Genomic DNA, 18451 nt, shown 5'->3' with positions numbered 1-18451 from the left:
TACATATAAATTTTTTTTTTAAACCAAAAATAATATATTCGGATGTAACCATCTTTGTTATCACCAACAATTTGTTGAGAAACTATAATGAAATATTTTTTTTCTCAGTAGCCTAAATGTAACTTAATAGAATTACATTAATTTTGTAGTTTAATCACATGTAAGTGTTTACTCCCCAACACTGAATTTAAGCTTACACGTGCTATCATTTTTTGTTAGCCTACATGTTTTAAAACGGATCACGTCTTCTGTTGTGTTTATTATTTGTCTAACATCAATCCTAGCAGGATGAAAAAGTGGCGTTCTCATTTACCGTTTTTTTTCTTAATTGGTAATTGGTATTTCTGCAAATACCTACCATGCATTATTGTATTTTGTTTTGAGCATAACCCTATTATTATTTTCTCCATAAATGAGGTTTAGTTTCTGAACTCAGTGTTGTTCGTCGCTCCGAGGGTGCTCTGCTATCTACTCGTCATCCTACGTAGACACGACGTTTTTCCACGGCAAAATCGCGCGGCGTGTGTTCAGCTGTCCTAAGACTAATGTGGCTCACCAGAAACTTGCCTCATATTCAAACAATAAAGGAATAAACTGGCACAACAGCTCATCTGGAAGAGCAACAGCCTCTGTACTTCAACATGAGCGACGACACAGACTCCCCTCCTGAGAGGGAAATGAAGGTAAGTTGTTATCTACAAGTTGTGTTGACAGATTAGCATGTGTAAGCTAATGTTTGCTAGCACTGCGCCAGTTCATTTTCAATGGTCCTGGCTAGCTTAGCTGGTTGGCTAGCCGGTTGGGTTTAGATTAACTGATTAAACTTTTACCCAGAAAGTATTTACATGGGCAAATTAATAACGGAGACACAATGAACAGTTGCAGGCACCGTTTAACAGTTTAAAAGTCTACCGAGAAAGAGCTGTTACAGCCATTTTTATCGTTTCAGTTTATTACTAGCTAACTAGCAGAGTAGCTGTTAGTCGCATTTCATATTAAATTTCCTCAATTAGAAAATTCTAGTTTGAGATTAGGTGAACTAAAACAACACTGTGTGTAATAAAGACATGAAACAATTGTCACGTTAAATACAAATTGCTATAAAAACACACACACATTGCTTAGCGTCAATAGCTAACGGGACGTGAGTGCGCAGCATGTTTACCCAAATTTTAACTTTCATTTTGAGACTTTGCGTAACTATGTTGATAAGCTAGTCAAGTTCCAAGTAACCAAATATTTATTAAACGACAAGTATGTCGCATCATGTTTCTAACAGTGAAAAGAAAATGTAACTATTGGATCGTTTTCATGTGTTAACTTCATCTTACCAAGCTTGTTACAGTATATTGTTGTTTTTTTCTTTCTCGAAGGATATAGGGCTTAGTTTAACTTTACAGTTACCTCCCATTTCACCCAGTGCTTGTTTTTCTTTTTCAGGATTTTCAGTTTCGTCAGATGAAGAAAGCAAGAGTCTTTGACACTTCTGATGATTTGCCAAAAGAAAGAACTAGTCTGCTCACCATCTCAAACAAATTTGGTTTAACTATTGTTGGCCTTGACAGAACATTCAAAGTGTACCAAACTCAAGACATTCTGGCTGCTGATAAAATTGACGGCAACGCAAATGATATAGGTATGAATATCACAGTGCAGGTTTGAATTTAAATATTTATCTAGTCAGTTTTGCACATCCTTGTCATTTCAGTTACTGTTAGGAAGAATTCATCATTATTGTAATTGTCTTTAATTTCTCTTGCACTCAATTCACTCCAGTTTTCCGCTTTTCTCTAGTTGATGGGGTAACAGCGCTGGCGGAAGTGACTGTGGAACTGGCCCTGCACCACTTGGCTCTCAGTTGTGATGAACTTACTTTGTCAGTATGTGGCATGTCTGATGAGGCGGGTTTGTCCCTCATGTTCTATGATGTCCGCACCTTCATAAACAAGGTGACTACTTCAGCCTGTGTTTTTAATGTCATTTTGTATTAGAAATGCATCATGCCTATTTCAGGATCTTCTGGTGTTTCTGTACATACAAGCATATGTTTTTGTAACAAATATAGAGAGACACTTGGCCCACAGTAAATAATTGTCCAATGCAGACAACTTTACTGAAATGAAGAATGTCTAGAGGGTAAATTTCTGATCTGTTCTAACAAAAATGTTGTGCACATTTTAATCTTAATCTTTAATCAGCAGACTCGCAGAGTCAGACCTCCCTAACATGAAGAAATCCCTAATATACAGCAGTTATTTCTAACTTAATTTATCATTTGCTCTAAAATTCACCAGAATTGGGCATAGTCTCCTCACAATAAATAGTTAAAATATTAGAAGTAAGTACATAATGGAATAACTTTATGGAAATTAAATCGATTTCCAAATCCACAATTTTCTGTTTAAATGTGATAACATTTCTTGCTCGGATATTCATGTATTGTATCTACTAGATTCAGTAATTTTATGCATTTTACTTGTTGATTTTTTAAAAAAAACTTTTAAATATTTTTCCAGGCAAGACCGCAGAAGTTACCTTTTGCATCACTTCTGCCAGCAGTACCCTCTGGCACTTTAGTGCAGGACCTGAAGTGGAATCCTGTGCAGGCAACCATGTTGGCCGTCTGTTTGTCTGACGGCCGCATGATGATTTTGGATGTTACTGACAGTGTAAAGGTGCAGAATGAGCTTCCTGCTTCAAGTGGCATCACATGCAGTGAGTGAAACTCTGTCCACAATATTTAGGTTTGCTCGTCCTCCATGTTTCCACTGTGGATCAATATTAGTTAATGTACTTTGTTTTGCACAGTTTGCTGGAGTCCAAAAGGAAAACAAGTCGCTGCAGGAAAAATGGATTCCACTGTCAGTCAGTATACACCAGTAAGTGAACCTAATCACAATAATTAATATAACACACATATTCCTCACTCAAAGATGAGTAACTGATTGTCTTCTCTGTAAAAAGGCGTTAGAAGAAAAGAAAGTTATCCAGTGTCCACACTTCTACACCTCTGAGGACCCTGTGAAAGGTAAGGCAAATCCTGTACATATTTTTTTTAAAAGGTCTTGTTTGTTCAATGTACTGAGCTGGATTATTAACAGCACACAATGGCCTAATTTAGGTGTAACTACTGGATTACATATTTTACTTTTGCGTTACTTTTCATTACTGTGTTTAATTCCCATGTGTGGCTAATTCATATCTTTCCTATTCTCTTTCACAGTTCTGGATGTACTGTGGCTGAGAACCTTTGTGTTCGCAGTGGTATATGCTGCTGCAGATGGGTCCCTTGAGACCCCTCCTGAGCTAGTGTTGATCACCCTCCCTGTGAGTATGCCCTACATCCACTGAATTCATGTAATCACATTTGGATTATTGTCAGGTTGCACCCCTCTAGTCCTCAATGCTGTCTTACTCATCACCTCAGCAGATAAATTTGACCATATGTCGATCGGCTGCACCACCCACTTAAACTCTGTCGCAGACCAAATGCACCCCTTAATGGCAACGCCAGTTGCCCGATAGCATCCCCACTATGGATTGGAATTAGCTGTGACCTGTCAAGTCATGTACCCAGGACCTCTGGGATACCGACATGTCTCACGTATGTGCGATAGGATTGAGATCTAGTGAAACTGGAGGCAGAGTCGACGCCTAGAGTTCTTTGTCACATTCCAATGGCCATTCCTGAGTAGTTTTTGCAGTGTGACAGGGTGCTTTGTCCTGCTGGAGTGGCCACTGCCATCAGCAGGTGTACTTAGTCTGGAATGGCGTTTGGGTGGCTGGTGTGTGCCAAGTGGCATCCACATGAAACCAGGACCCAAAGTTTCCAAGCAGAACACTATATTTTAATGAGATGATAAGTGTTATTCTCTTTACCTGCCAGCAGTTTTAATGTTTTGGCTGATTGGTTAATATTTATTTTGACTATCACATGAACTAAAACACAGCTTTTAGTCTAAAAAACAGCTTCTTTACTAAAGCTGTCACCTACGTGCAATCCCCTTTCCTCCTCCCTCCCTATTATAACTGAAAATACTGACTGCAGAGAGTAGTAATATGCATACACACTTGCACTGGCCTCCTTTTACGGTTATGAGTGTTCTTAGTCTCAAATTCTTTGTATGATCTTGTGTTTTGTTTATGCTGCTGCTGAAGAGTCACCAAACTGACTTTTGTTGTTTCTAACAATAAAGATTTTATCTTATCTCTTATCTTATCTATCTGAATGTTTGATTGAAGGTGTTTGTAATGTTTTCACATTACTAAAACAACAGTGCCTTGCCAGTTTATACACTGCCTGACCAAAAAAAAAGTCACCACCAAAAAAAAAAAGTCATACACTCTAATATTTCGTTGGACCGCCTTTAGCATTGATTACGGCACGCATTCGCTGTGGCATTGTTTCGATAAGCTTCTGCAATGTCATAAGATTTATTTCCATCCAGTGCTGCATTAATTTTTCACCAAGATCTTGCATTGATGATGGTAGAGTCTGACCGCTGCGCAAAGCCTTCTCCAGCACATCCCAAAGATTCTCAATGGGGTTAAGGTCTGGACTCTGTGGTGGCCAACCCATGTGTGACAATGATGTCTCATGCTCCCTGAACCAGTCTTTCACAATTTGAGCCCGATGAATCCTGGCATTGTCATCTTGGAATATGCCCGTGCCATCAGGGAAGAAAAAATCCATTGATGGAATAACCTGGTCATTCAGTATATTCAGGTAGTCAGCTGATCTCATTCTTTGAGCACATACTGTTGCTGAACCTAGACCTGACCAACTGCAGCAACACCAGATCATAACACTGCCCTCACAGGCTTGTACAGTAGGCACTAGGCATGATGGGTGCATCACTTCATCTGCCTCTCTTCTTACCCTGATGCGCCCATCACTCTGGAACAGGGTAAATCTGGACTCATCAGACCACATGACCTTCTTCCATTGCTCCAGAGTCCAATCTTAATGCTCCCTAGCAAATTGAAGCCTTTTTTTCCGGTTAGCCTCACTGATTAGTGGTTTTCTTAAGGCTACACAGCTGTTCAGTCCCAATCCCTTGAGTTCCCTTCGCATTGTGCGTGTGGAAATGCTCTTACTTTCACTATTAAACATAGCCCTGAGTTCTACTGTTGTTTTTCTTCGATTTGATCTCACCAAACGTTTAAGTGATCGCCGATCACGATCATTCAGGATTTTTTTCCGGCCACATTTCTTCCTCGAAGACGATGGGTCCCCACTATCCTTCCAGTTTTTAATAATGCGTTGGACAGTTCTTAACCCAATTTTAGTAGTTTCTGCAATCTCCTTAGATGTTTTCTCTGCTTGATGCATGCCAATGATTTGACCCTTCTCAAACAGACTAACATCTTTTCCACAACCACGGGATGTGTCTTTCGACATGGTTGTTTAGGAAATGAGAAGCAACTCATTGCACCAGTTGGGGTTAAATAACTTGTTGCCAGCTGAAAGATAATCGCCCATGCAGTAATTATCCAACAGGAGGCTCGTACCTATTTGCTTAGTTAAATCCAGGTGGCAACTGGCCAGGCAGTGTACATTGACGCTCTTAAGGCCACATTCTCATGGTGTTAACCGTGTTGTTTTGTGGTGACTCTGTAGAGGCTCCTACTGCAGCTCCCACACACATCCATTCATATTTTTATTTGAGGAGGATGCTTCATGTAACTGACTACTAATCCATTCAGTACAAGGCTTGTGTTGCTAGTTTTATAGAGCTACTGATGTCACAACCCATCACACATGTCCTTATTCAAATCACCTGTGTTACACATTATGAAAATTTACATCACAGTTGGATGTTGATGGGCTGAAATGTGCTTCTGATGCACAGACATTTCATCAGTTGTTCCATCTTGCTAATGTACCTTAACAAAATGTGTTAAAGTGTGATATACGTTTGTTTTTTTTGTAGAAGAAGGATGACAAGGTGGAGACAAAGTATCTGAACTTTAGTGAAACAGTTTACGGCAGCTGCACTGAGCGACAACACCACTACTTCCTCAGCCATGTAGAGGACTGGTAAGAATGATTACAATTTACAGACATAGGTGGTAAATAAGGCACACAAAAGCATGCTGACTGTGTTCTGTATTACTTCAAACTCTAAATCTGTTTTATTTCAATGGTACATTCAATTGGTGTAATGTTTTTCTTTGTCTCATTATTTATTTCATCCAGGGACCTCATGTTTGCAGCATCAGCAGCTTCTATTGAAGTCAGCGTCATAGCAGCCAGGCCAGAGGACAAGGTAACTAATTAAGTGAAAAGCTGAGGATCTTAAAGAAGTCATTAGTTTAAATGTCATACAGTTTTGAATATAGATAGACAGAATCAAAGGTATCTCTTGCTATAATGGATTTCCATTTACATTTCAGAAGAGAAATAAAACATCCTTGTTGTCTGAAAGAAAAACAAGACATTGTAAGATGCTCTAGGTTTAAAACAAAACCCCCAAACAACACTTTTCTTAAAATCTTTTATGCAAGCAGAACTTCTCCCATCTAAAGTCAACAAACCCAGTGCCAAATACTTAACTAGCCCTCTTGATGAGAGTTAGGCATGCTTGTGGCTGTACAAAAAGCTGTCAATTACTGTATTAGGTCTCCACTGCCAGACAAATTATGTTATTTTGGGTCTTTAATGTTGAATTAGACATGATTTGATCAAAGCAAAAAACTGATTAAATGAAGTTTTGATGCTCAGTGTTATTTTACATAAACGCAGATTTTGTTCTGATAATTTCATTTCGCTTTAATTTACAGTTTAAATGCTTACTGTGCGGAAAACACACTCACTCTTTTCAGATCTGGGAACTTTGGGTCCTGGAAGATGCGAGTAGGGCTGAGCTTCCAGTGACGGAGACAAATGAAGACACTCTGCCCCTTGGCTTAGCCATAGACTTCACCAGCCAACAGGAGATCCACATCAGTAAGTGAAGCTGTCCTTCTGTGCACGTCATACCAAAGTAAATGCTTTTTGGTAGCGTACGTAATTTGAACTTGTCTGTGCAACACAATGGCGACTGGCTGGTAACAGATGATCCCGTATTACAGTTACACGGTAAGCTAAACTGTATTTCTGTTTTACTGTTTGAAGTTTGGTCAAGTTTGAGAGAGAGAGAAAGAGTGATGTGCGTCTGTCTCTTGATGCACTTTAATGCTATTTGTGTCCATGGTGGCGGCATGGGTGGCAGAAATATGAAAATGCAGAACAGCCTGTAGTCCAAGCAGCAGCTCGAGAGCCAGAAGAACTTTGCTGGGAGGGGAGCAGGGCACTTGTTAGATGAAGGGAAGTTTACCACTGACACATACTAACCACATTATTATGATAAAAGATGGTTGAAAATCAGTGAAGTATCCCTTATAGGAGTTTGAAGGTCGAATGCTGTTGTCGCAGTTATTTTTGTTTCAGCCAACCTTGTTTTGGTGGGAGAATTCCTATAATGATGTAAGGTGTGGCAGAACACCAGTTAAAAAAAAAAACAGTTGGTTTAATGCTGATGCTGGTGTAAAGTAACTTTGGTGCAGATGAAATTTCCTTTTTCTTTTTTTTATTTGAGCCTGAGGTACATTTTTTTAAATACCACTTCTACTCAGGTGTATAGCAGTGTGAGTGACATCAGTGAGATGAACCTTGATTTGTCATGTATTTAATTAATCCGTCTAGTCAAGACAAGCACTGCCATAAATATGTTTTGTGACCAGACCATTTTTGTGATTGCTATCACAGTAACATTTTACAAATGTTTTCAACCAAATTTTACTGCCATAATCAAGTTGAAATCATGATATTTTCAACAGCCAAAACATGCTTAATTCAGTCTCCTCCACTTGTTTTTGCATATCACTTTTATTCTGACATTGTTATGAGTCAGAAATTATATCGCACATCTGCAGTGAAGCTCATGTTGTTTACTTGGTAGTTAAATGACAGTATGGACATTGGGGAGTGAATTAAACCAGCTGAGGCAGGTTTTTACAACATCTGCCACAAGCGATACTGCCCACCCTGATATACCTGTTTTAGTGAACATGCATGCTTAGGGTATTTCACACCATCACGGTGTGTATGATGTATGTTTTTATGGTTTAAAAAACTTCAAATCACTGCGGCTGCCTCTGTCTGTCTCCTCAGACTTCTACGCACTAATTACTTTTGTGATATGAAGATTTTTGTCGGCATATTTAAGAATCAAGTGGATTTCTGTCATGTTAAGTCAACTTTAATTTCATGATAGTTAGTGGTGTTATCTTTCAAACTGTATTCTGTTGTCTGTGTTTTAAGCTCCTAAACATTTTATGTCCAGCACTCCCCTAATGATTAGATGAAGCTGAAATCCGTCAGGTTTCTTTGTGCATACAGCATCCACTGCAGTGCTCTATTGCAGCGTGTGTAAAGAATAGTGATAAGCTACCGTCTCAGTGCACTGTTTTATCTTAAATGGCCTAGTCTGCCAGACATTCACGTAGAGCTGCTGTTGCTGTCTAGTCACATCTCTCCTCGCTCACTCCAAGAACTCCCTCCCCAGCAAGAAAAAAAACCTGCAATTTGAGCAACATTTTTGACATGATTGTAGTCTGATCAAAACCTTTATCCGAAGTGAGACATTAGATACGGAAAGCGAAGGGAGAGTAACAAGAGTTATCTGTGGAGAAGAAATGCGCTCATTAAAATGGCTCAGACAAGCTAGAGGACCACAACAAACAACAAAGCCCAGACAATCCTGTTGCAGAATGCTGATGAGGTTATACCGTGTGCCTCTCCCTTCTGTTCACTCTCTTCCACCCATTTTGCTTCTCGCTTTCTTTCAACTATAGTTTCATAACTGAGATTAAACTAAACATTACATGTTGTATTTCAGTTTCTGTTCTCTGTGTTGTATGCTTATTTTGTGTAGAAGTTAGGATCACTTTATGTCTTGAAACATAATACTTGCCATTTTCTGTGTTTGCCCGAATATGTATTTGAATATGTAAATGTATTTTTGTGTGTGGGTGTATGTGTCTGGAGTAGATATAGCTTTCTATGTTATGCAGACAATGAAATATTAATATGCATTTAGAATGTGGGATGCATACACGCAGTGCGTGGATTGAATATACAGTCGATGCAAAATATAGGATCATGGTCAGAGAGGTGATTCAGTGGTAATTAATCAAACAGCTACTGCTGACATCCGCTGATGACAGTGAAAGTTATGCTTGAGGAATAGTTTCAGATATGAGACGGCTGTAAAGGGAACAAAGAGGACACAGTGTACTTTTTTTGACGTATCTGAAATGACTAGTATCAACTCTGACTAATGCATCTTTAATTTGGGCTGCGAATACTTAGTTTCATCATTTAAATGTTGGTGTAGACTGGTTTTGCCTTTTTTTTTTGTCTGCAGCCCACAGAGCACTGCATGCTTTTGGAGAGTGCAGGAAAGTGGGTGTGAAGAGCAGGAAAGAGTTTGGGGGTTTGGCAAGAGGAGGAATGCGGTAGAATGTGCTTCACCAAATGAGGCATCTTAGGACAGTTGTCTCTGTACATGGCTACAGTGTGCCTTTTTGAACTGAACACTGGGTGCTTATTGTAACCACTGGAGGGCAGAATGAGCCATGGGTGGTCGATGAGATAAGTACAGCACTAACATAAAGTCTGTGTGCTCAAATGGTGTCAAAGCTTTCATAATTAAAGTGACAAACAGCATTTTTCACCATGAACATAGCAAGCATCGTGAGCATACAACACTTGCTGTTAATCATTTCCATGTGCAGTGGTGTGAGTTGGAAGCACAAAGCTGTGAAGAACGCTAAATAATTGTTTTACAAATGTCTGTTACTTTGCAATGTAGATTGCAAACGCATGTGGCTCTCAATGAATAGCCTCTATACAAAACTCCAAGAGAGCTGCAGAGATTCTCTCTGGCTCTGAACTGTGCAAGGTTACAGAATGTGTCGGAGGAAATGGACTCTGTGTGTGTGGGGGAGTGAGAAACTTTGAGAGTTATGTGTTTGGTATGTTTTATAAAAATATAGTAAACATATTTTTGAGTCTTTTACTGCACTTAATGGAGACTGCAGTATTTCTACATCTAAATGCCTGTATCCAATCTTTCCCCCCTCTCAAAGCTGACGAGAAGACCTTACCCCCAGCGCCTGTTATGCTGATGCTATCCACAGAGGGATTACTCTGTCCATTTGCTCTGCTCAACCTCAACCCTGGGGTTAAACAGCTGGTGTCAGCCCCCTCTGTTCTCACCTTGGAGGGGGAGAGACTGCCCAAGCCAGGTAAGCGAGACCATGAACTTAACAGATGTTTTAAAATGTTGAGAGGGCTGCTCAAATTATTCATAATCACATATCGCAATGGCACATTTCCTCAAGTGATAATCATCTAATGCAGTGATACCAAAGTGTTTGTAAGATTTTCCTTTTCCTGGTGTTTTGCCATCATAGGCTGTTGGAAAACATGAACGAATCATTTGACATGTCACCAAGTGAATTCTAAAGCCCCTTTCCCACTGCTGAAAAAAAAACCCAACAACACCCACTAACATCTGGCTGCTGTATTGAATGGTAAAAGGTTACAGCCAGCATTCACTCCCAGGTCAAATGACTACAAATACAACACCCAAGTAGGCATGCTAATTTTAGCCCTTACCGTGCCTGTCCGTCTATGCAGAGCTCTCACATTGTCCCTAATTTAGATGGCACCGTGTTTGACAGAGAGACTGAATTAGTAAGAGACTTAGGTTAATATCTTTATTTTTTTAATTTTATTTTTGGGCATTTTTGCCTTCATTAGACAGGACAGAGTGATAGTTTATAAGAGGGAGAGAAAGGGGATTACATGCACCAAAGGGTCGCCAGCTGGAGCAAACCTGCGGCCGCTGCGGCAAGGACGCTGCCTTCGCACATGGGGTGCCTGCTCCATCCACTGAGCCACCAGACACCCCATAAGTAAATTATTATTTTTTTTTTTTTTTTTAAATTACAACAAACATTTTCACTGGCCTCCATGCTGATTTCTTATGTTTACTTTAGATTAGATAGATAGACTTTATTGTCCCAGTGAGTAATTTGCCTTTGACTCCAGTGTCAATGCTTCTCCTTTGCACAATATTTTAATACCTAACACTTGACAGTGCCTGGAAAAAAAGATCAGCTCCAAACATAGCATTTCTGTTTAGTAGGTTACGGTTGCTGTGCAACACCAGGTGAAACCTGCGGCCACGCCCTTGAAAGTTGGCACAAGAGAAGCACCCAGTGCCCGACCTTTCATTTTCAGGTGTTGAAAAAAAGCAGCATGAGTATTAACACTGAAGGGGGCATTTTAGAGTGTAGAGTTTTGTATGACAGCTCAGTTTAACAGCCTGACAGACCTGTCAGTCAAACACACGTCTAAGCAAACCCCTCATCAAGCTTATCATAATGTCTTAAAGGAACAAGGCTTTCATTCTGCATAAATTTTAGTTCTTAAACTTAATTACAAATACGCCAGTGAAGTTTGGAGGTCTTATCGCACTTTACTTCATCAAATAGGGCCTTCAAAGTTTTGAGTGGTGTTAAAGTGTAGTGGAACAGAAAAAAGTAAGCAGAGAACGTTTTTTGTTAATTGCAGGATTATCATTGTCATTTCTCACACATTTTTGCAGCAAAATGTTATTCATAAATGCTGGCAATTATTTTATGTTTTGTTTTGTCTGGGTTTTTTTTGTCACTGGAATGTTGTGAAGTGTTTTTTTGTCTAATAATTTCTTTTCACTTAATATTTACTTACATTTATTGAATGAGACCAGTTGTTTTGCTCATGTGGGGATCTTTGACTACACTGTGAAGTACTTACTTTTTTATGGAGCTAGTAAACCAGTGCTTTTACACAGCCAAACTCCTCGAGGCTTGACTTTTTTTTTTTTTTTTGCAAACTCCTTTGAAGTCTGACAGAAATGCGGCTTTGAGCATCTAACCATGAAAAATCTGGACTTGTTCTCTCTGAGGCTAATCCAGCTGCTTTAAGAATTAGCAGCCCCTGTTTGTAGACACACATGTGATTAGATCAAATGAAAACAAATTTATTTTCTGTTTACAGGTTCTTTGGCAGCCCAACCACCCAAAATTGCTGCCTCCATCCCATCTGCCCCGGCAGCATTCCCAAGCCTCGGCCTCACATCAGCAGCTGCTTCCACTCCTCCAGCCCCTGCTGCCTCTTCCTCCGCTGCCCCGTTCAGCATTGTTCCCACAGCTCCTGTGTTGGCGGTTACATCATCATCAGGGTTCAGTTTTTCAGTCCCAAGTACATGCTCCATCTCTGCCCCTTCAGCTTTCCCCCTGGTGGTATCCACACCTTTTGGCTCTTCAGGATCCTCAGGCTTCTCATTTGCCTCCAAACCTCCCTCTGACTCTCCCTCAGCACTTTCAGCATTTTCTTTTACTCCTTCCATCAAACCATCAGCGGTGGCAGCTCCAGCTCCAGCTCTGACACCCCAGACTGTTGCTACTGCCTCTCCACCAATGGTGAAACTTAATCTAAATGAGAGGTAAATCATTATTGTTGACTTATTATTTATTAAGTTATTCCAATTGAGACTTTGAGGTTGTATACATGCATACAAAGACTTAAAATATATGTGTCTTTCCAAGGTTTTCAGCAGTAGAGACCCCTGCACCATCCCCACAGTCTTTCTCTTTCAATCCCTCGCTGCCCAAAACAGTTGTCTCCACCTCCAGTAGTTTGGCCGCCCCTCCACCCTCAGCCACTAAGCCACCAGCTGTACTGGGTGAGCCCACCTCACTTCCTTCACTTATAGACTTTGCACAAGTGTGTCATTGTTATTGTGTTGTTTTATCAAACATTTATTTGAATCTTAAGTGTACATGGTTTGGTTTGTGTTTTCTCAGCTCCAGTGCGTCCAGTTCAAACCAGCACACCACCCGCAATCATCCAGAAATCTGCTCCTGCTGCCCAGGCTCGTGTCCAAACTCCACAGGTCCTGTCTGTTTATTATGAAGGATTTTTTTCTATTTGTGTATTGATTAGACGTCTGTCAATAGTTGTTAATATTTTGCTGAATAATATGTCAAAAGGTAAACTTATGCATTATAGAAACACACTGAAGGCACAGAACCTCCATCAGTGAACTTTCCTAAAGCCAAAGAAATATTTAGTGAGATTTTTCCCATTTTGATCATCTTAACCCATTTTAGGCAACTTCATAGTAAATATTTTATGTGGAGAATGCCAGTATTAGATGGTAAGATATGATTCTCTTGCCTTTACTACATGTGTAGTTGCACAGTATGTCTATGTTGCTTCAAGTGTATGCTGTGAGCTACACAAACCACCAAAGTTTGAGGACAGCAGTTGTTCATTAAACGTTTTCAAACAACGCTATTGTTGTTAGATAAAAGTAATGTAGGGTTCACGCTAGACACAGAGGAGCTGATTTTCCATGGAGCACAATCCACGTACTCTATTATGAATGATGTAAAGGATATATTAGATATGATATGATCATGATAAATAATAAAATAGCCACACAGAGATACACGGATGCACGGACAGAGCTCTCTGTGTGATTAGAAAGGACTAGTGATGGAGAATCACTGCACCCACGCGGAGAAATGCCCTCCTGGTGTGAACAGTCAGGTGACTGCTGACCGGCGGCTGCTCTACAGTTAACACACGAGTGTGAACCTGGCGTTAGGCCAGTTATTGTTAAAATGGATCAGTAAAGTAACAGCACTACTGTCAAATTAGTGACATATTAGTAACTGTATTATGAAACATTGTTGTGCCAGTAAAAGAACATTCAGTCTCTATTGCAAGTACACCACAGTAACTAATCTAGTAAACATCCTGTCCACTAGAGCAAACGTAAAAAAAAAAAGGATATACATAACATCACAGTTTAGCTCAAATGTCTCTTAGAATGTTTTGTTTGCAACCATAGACTCCCTCTTAATAAATTTATGAAAAAATATCTGCCATCTTTAGCTGGTGATGTCATTTGGAGCCAGAATTTGTACAGTAGTGATTTGCACAGTATCGAGTTACCACCCATACATCCGTCCGACCAATCACAAGCAGCGCCTTTGATTTGGAGCACACTGATTAGCACACACAGCTCTCAAACACGACATTAAACCCTGTTTTTATAGTGTCATATAACTAATTAAAAGCAAACCCATCAGAAAAACAAACACTTAGATTCATCAGCATGATAAGAACTACCTTAAATGACAAAAAAAATCTTTGGGAAAAAAAAGTATTCTAAGTGTTCTTTGATTTTTAATTTGTCCCACCCACTAACATGGAGGGGTCAAGTTTATGACCTGTACTGCAGCCAGCCAGCAGGGGGCGATAAAGACGTTTATGCTGCACTTTTGCAGAGCTGTCATGTCATCCATCGTTATTATAAAGCCTACGTTAGCAACACATTAGCCTCAAACTGCTTCTATAATAAATAATAAAACTAAACTGAAATAAATAAAAAATAAATAATCTGAAATAAATAAAAATAAATAAACTAAATAAATAAACACAGAAATGGAAAAAAGTACTTGATGATAACATTGTCATCATGGTTGTAGATAAAATATGCAACATTTGCATGGTAACACATCTGACAAGATGGTGTATGTAAGTAAAAATGTTAATGAAACTGCTATGGAACTGTACTGTTGGCGGTTGCCAATAGCAACTGAAACCAGCTGTTAGCTGTAGAGAATTACATAATTAAGTTAGCGATTGCAAACATTTTCGCAGTTTTTTTCCCTTCATATTTGTATTGATTGTGTGTATTTATTGATGTGTGTTTCCTACTGACTGAATTATAGCTTCTTAAGTTCTTTAATATTTCTGGATACAGGCAGCTGTCAGTGTGAAGGCCCTGGAAAAGCAGCTACAGCAGAAGAAAGACTCAGATCCCATTATGGCTGGTATACTGGAGGAGGTGAGACATATCATCCAGTCAACACTGGAGTACACTGCACCACTTTTACAGCTTAACGTTAACTATATATTTTAGCTAACCGAACTAGGTTTGCTAACTGATGAAACTAATATTGTGCAAGGTTAATATAATGACCCATTCAGATTGTAGAGTTAGAGAGATAATGGAATATCTGGCCTGACACTTCAGGTCAAAATGGTGTTTAATAATGATGTTAACTGTGTAGACTACATTTCACAACAAGCACAGTAAATTAGCATAATGCTAACATCAGACTAAATGATCCAGTAAAGCTGCTTAGCTTAATTTGCTGTTTCCCATTCACCATTAACTGCATAAATACTACCTACTTTAAAAAAAACTACATTGCCAGTTAAGTTAAACATATAATTTGGCCTCCTAAGAAGGTTATTTTTGGAAATTCTGTGAAAGCACATGATGCCAAGGGTACTTCCTGTTTACACAGTTTACTGTGCAAATGATGATTACAAATATATGCACATTTTTATTAGCTTAGACATTCCTTGGCTTTTATAGTAAAACCCAAAGTTACTAAATCACGAGTTTTAAACTTGCAACTGTGGTTGTTACAAAGACCTTAGGAAGGATTATTGAAGAACAGCTGGTGCAACTCAGTTCTGGTAACTGTAAAGAAGATAACATGTCACATACACCCCGTGTTGAAGTGATTCCTCTGATTGTTTTTGAACTAAGCATGTCTCTGATTTTTCATCAGATTGCACACTTCCAGAAGGAGCTAGATGACCTAAAGGCACGAAGTGCAAGAGCTGACTTCAAGGTTGGGACCAATGAAGAGATGAAGGAGATGAGGAAGGAGTCAGACGACCTCCATATTTTCACCCTGGAGATCAAGGAAACTACAGAGGTGAGATGGTGGCTGGAAAACCAAAACATGTTCAGAGGACTCATTTATAGATCAGTGCTGAGGATTCATACTGAAAGTGTACATATAGTCAAGACTGGCATGCACCAAAAATATTCAGATTCGTAAAACTGTGCACACACCTGTCAGTCTGCAATTTCCTTTTATAAATCCCAAATCAACTAGGGACTGTGTGCACATGGATTCCCCCTCATATGTTGCCCTCTACATGCCCACATTCAACCATAAATAGTCAATGTAAAGCATCTCATTAATGTTAATGACCCAGCAGATCAGTGGATCCTTGCGGTGAGTCATTTCAACAGCTGAGTGTCACTGCAGTTTACAGCCATCACACTGATTGTTTCACAGTTTGCCAAAATGATCGTGACAATCAGTGGTATCCCCGGGCCTGGGAGGTCATTTAAAGATGAAAGTTTGAAAAATGAACACAATGTATTTATTTACGTAAGTTTTGATATAGCTGTCTTGGCCTGCATTATAATCAGGACTCCTGATAAAAAAATGGAGTGTAAGGATTGTGCGAAAGTCTTAACTGGCTTAATTTCCAGACTTCACTTATATGCACAGTCCATATGTGCAGGTAGTGAAAGTGTGCCGGGTGAGGTGACTGGAGAAGGCAGATTGTCACTGACAGTCACCGCAGTGTCTCCAGTGCGTCCTGTGGGGCAGTCATGCTTAATGCAGTCATTTTACACACAAAAATTTAATAAAAAGAGACGATGTAATTGGTTATATTTATTTACAGTATTATAAGATATGATTTAACACTGCTGACACTATATATGTAATGTGCCATATGAGGCAAAATGTAATGTGAAAGGCATCATTATACCTGTAGTGATGCCTCTCACATTAAAATCATACTATCTGGCTTCAGTTCACTACCTCACCATCTGCGTACCAAATTTCCCCTACCTCCAAAATGTGCAGGCGCATGGGTCAGAATTTCCCTACAGGTGTGCACATTCTCCCATCAGTTTGTTTTTTATAGGTCACAACTTTTGCATGGGAAGTGGTTTACACCTCTTTCAGGCCTCGTCGTGTGCATATGCTATCTTTAGAAATTAGAGCCCAGATATTGCTTGGGTTACACCCAAAGCCTTGCTAGCAAAATTGCACTCACCAGCTAAATCCTACTCCCAACAGCTGCCCCCTCACGAGAATGCAGTAGTTTTAGAATAATAATTACTCTCATAAGTTTATTGTAGTCTGATAAATAGAAACACCAATATATGTACCATCTTTCCCTCTTTGGGCCGTGGGTGATGATGCATAACATTTTGGTATTCAGGTTTTATCTGGGTTTGGGCACTACCAAAAAAAAAAATGTCAAAAGTACATAGCCTATTTTCTTTCTGATTCCCCCCCCTTTACTTTTGATGTTGAAAAATGCACCAAAACACAATTTTTACAGCTGCAATCATTCTATTTTTTCAAAGTTTATATTGACTTGTGTGACTTGTCTTTAAGTATATGTCATTGTTACTCAAATAGGGCACAGAAACCCCTAGAGGTATTTTGGAATGCTGCAAGGGGTACGTGAGATTTAAAAAAAATGTTAATCTAAAAAATATATAATTAATAATTCCATAAATGATCACATCACTAAATTTTAAGTGCAACTTAGCAAAAAGACTCAGTTCAGTGTAACGTTCAATGCTGTCTTAGTGTTATTGCAGGATGACCAAAAATTTGCCATAAATTTGGTGATGTATTCTAAATATTTGAAATTTAGCATTTCGGTATTTTATAGTTAAAAGGTTGTTGTAGTTGAGGTCTCCTTGTTTAATCAGGGTAATTATAGCATTTCTGTTCTTTTCCAACCTTTTTTTTCCCCAGTCTCTCCATGGGGACATTGGTACACTGAAGACCACCTTACTCGAGGGCTTTGCCGGGGCAGAAGAAGCCAAGGCCCAGAGTGAGCTGAGCAGAGACAGAAATTACAGACAGCTGCTGTACAAAAAACCTTTAGACCCCCGCAGCGAGGAACAGCTTAAGGTGAAATGTCTGCATAAATAGATACTTTTCACAAAGCATTTAAATGAATCGCCAATATATTCATAGCCATGTTTCTTTTTTTTTTTTTTAAATGTTTCCTTCTTCAGGAGATCCGCAGGCTATACCAGTATGTCATGTTTGCTGTGGAAGATGTCAATGATGTGTTGGATGTGGAATGGGAAAAACACCTGGAGAAGAAGAAAAAGCAGAAGTAGGCCCAAAATATCACATATTTGAGTATTTGATACAGAAAATATTTGGGGTTAAATAGAATTTGTTCTGAAATAATTTTTTCTTCACAGACACATGGTTGTGCCTGGGCGTGAGGGTCTGTTCACTACACTGGCCAACAACCTGTACATTATTAACCAGCAGAAGAACAGACTGGACCAGTTGGTTAAGCAACTGACCTCACTGCGCCTTTACAACAAGACTGCTGCTCCAACCATAAACCGCAGCACTGCCACAGCAACAGCTGCTGGGTAAGAGCTGGCTAAGACCAGTGAGTTGGGAGGAATGTGAAAATCTCAGGGATAAATAAGTGTTAAATTCTTTAAATTTTGAGTTTGTTGTGAAAGAGGAGACTGTG

At 39.4% G+C, this 18451-nt stretch overlaps 1 protein-coding gene across 1 annotated transcript in view; it reads left to right on the top strand.

The window, feature by feature from the left end:
- The first annotated feature begins 460 nt into the window (after positions 1-460).
- Positions 461-18451, top strand: part of nup214 (nucleoporin 214) — a 36964-nt gene continuing 18973 nt past the window's right edge. Inside the window, exons 1-19 of the mRNA XM_088070996.1 lie at positions 461-683; positions 1441-1636; positions 1795-1949; positions 2517-2715; positions 2809-2879; positions 2965-3028; positions 3224-3327; positions 5934-6040; positions 6200-6269; positions 6826-6949; positions 10135-10293; positions 12095-12542; positions 12646-12782; positions 12904-12992; positions 14874-14957; positions 15694-15843; positions 17704-17862; positions 17970-18073; positions 18165-18344. Of these exons, the coding sequence (XP_087927122.1) occupies positions 642-683; positions 1441-1636; positions 1795-1949; positions 2517-2715; positions 2809-2879; positions 2965-3028; positions 3224-3327; positions 5934-6040; positions 6200-6269; positions 6826-6949; positions 10135-10293; positions 12095-12542; positions 12646-12782; positions 12904-12992; positions 14874-14957; positions 15694-15843; positions 17704-17862; positions 17970-18073; positions 18165-18344 (2642 nt within the window). The 5' untranslated portion in view covers positions 461-641. The remainder of the gene's footprint in view (positions 684-1440; positions 1637-1794; positions 1950-2516; positions 2716-2808; positions 2880-2964; positions 3029-3223; positions 3328-5933; positions 6041-6199; positions 6270-6825; positions 6950-10134; positions 10294-12094; positions 12543-12645; positions 12783-12903; positions 12993-14873; positions 14958-15693; positions 15844-17703; positions 17863-17969; positions 18074-18164; positions 18345-18451) is intronic.

This window comes from Plectropomus leopardus, chromosome 20 (genome assembly GCF_026936395.1).
Source record: "Plectropomus leopardus strain MGB_pleo_1.0 chromosome 20, ASM2693639v1, whole genome shotgun sequence".
NCBI classification, from domain to species: domain Eukaryota; kingdom Metazoa; phylum Chordata; class Actinopteri; order Perciformes; family Serranidae; genus Plectropomus; species Plectropomus leopardus.
The sequence above is the reverse complement of the archived record's forward strand: the minus strand, read 5'-3'. Positions and strand labels throughout refer to the sequence as shown.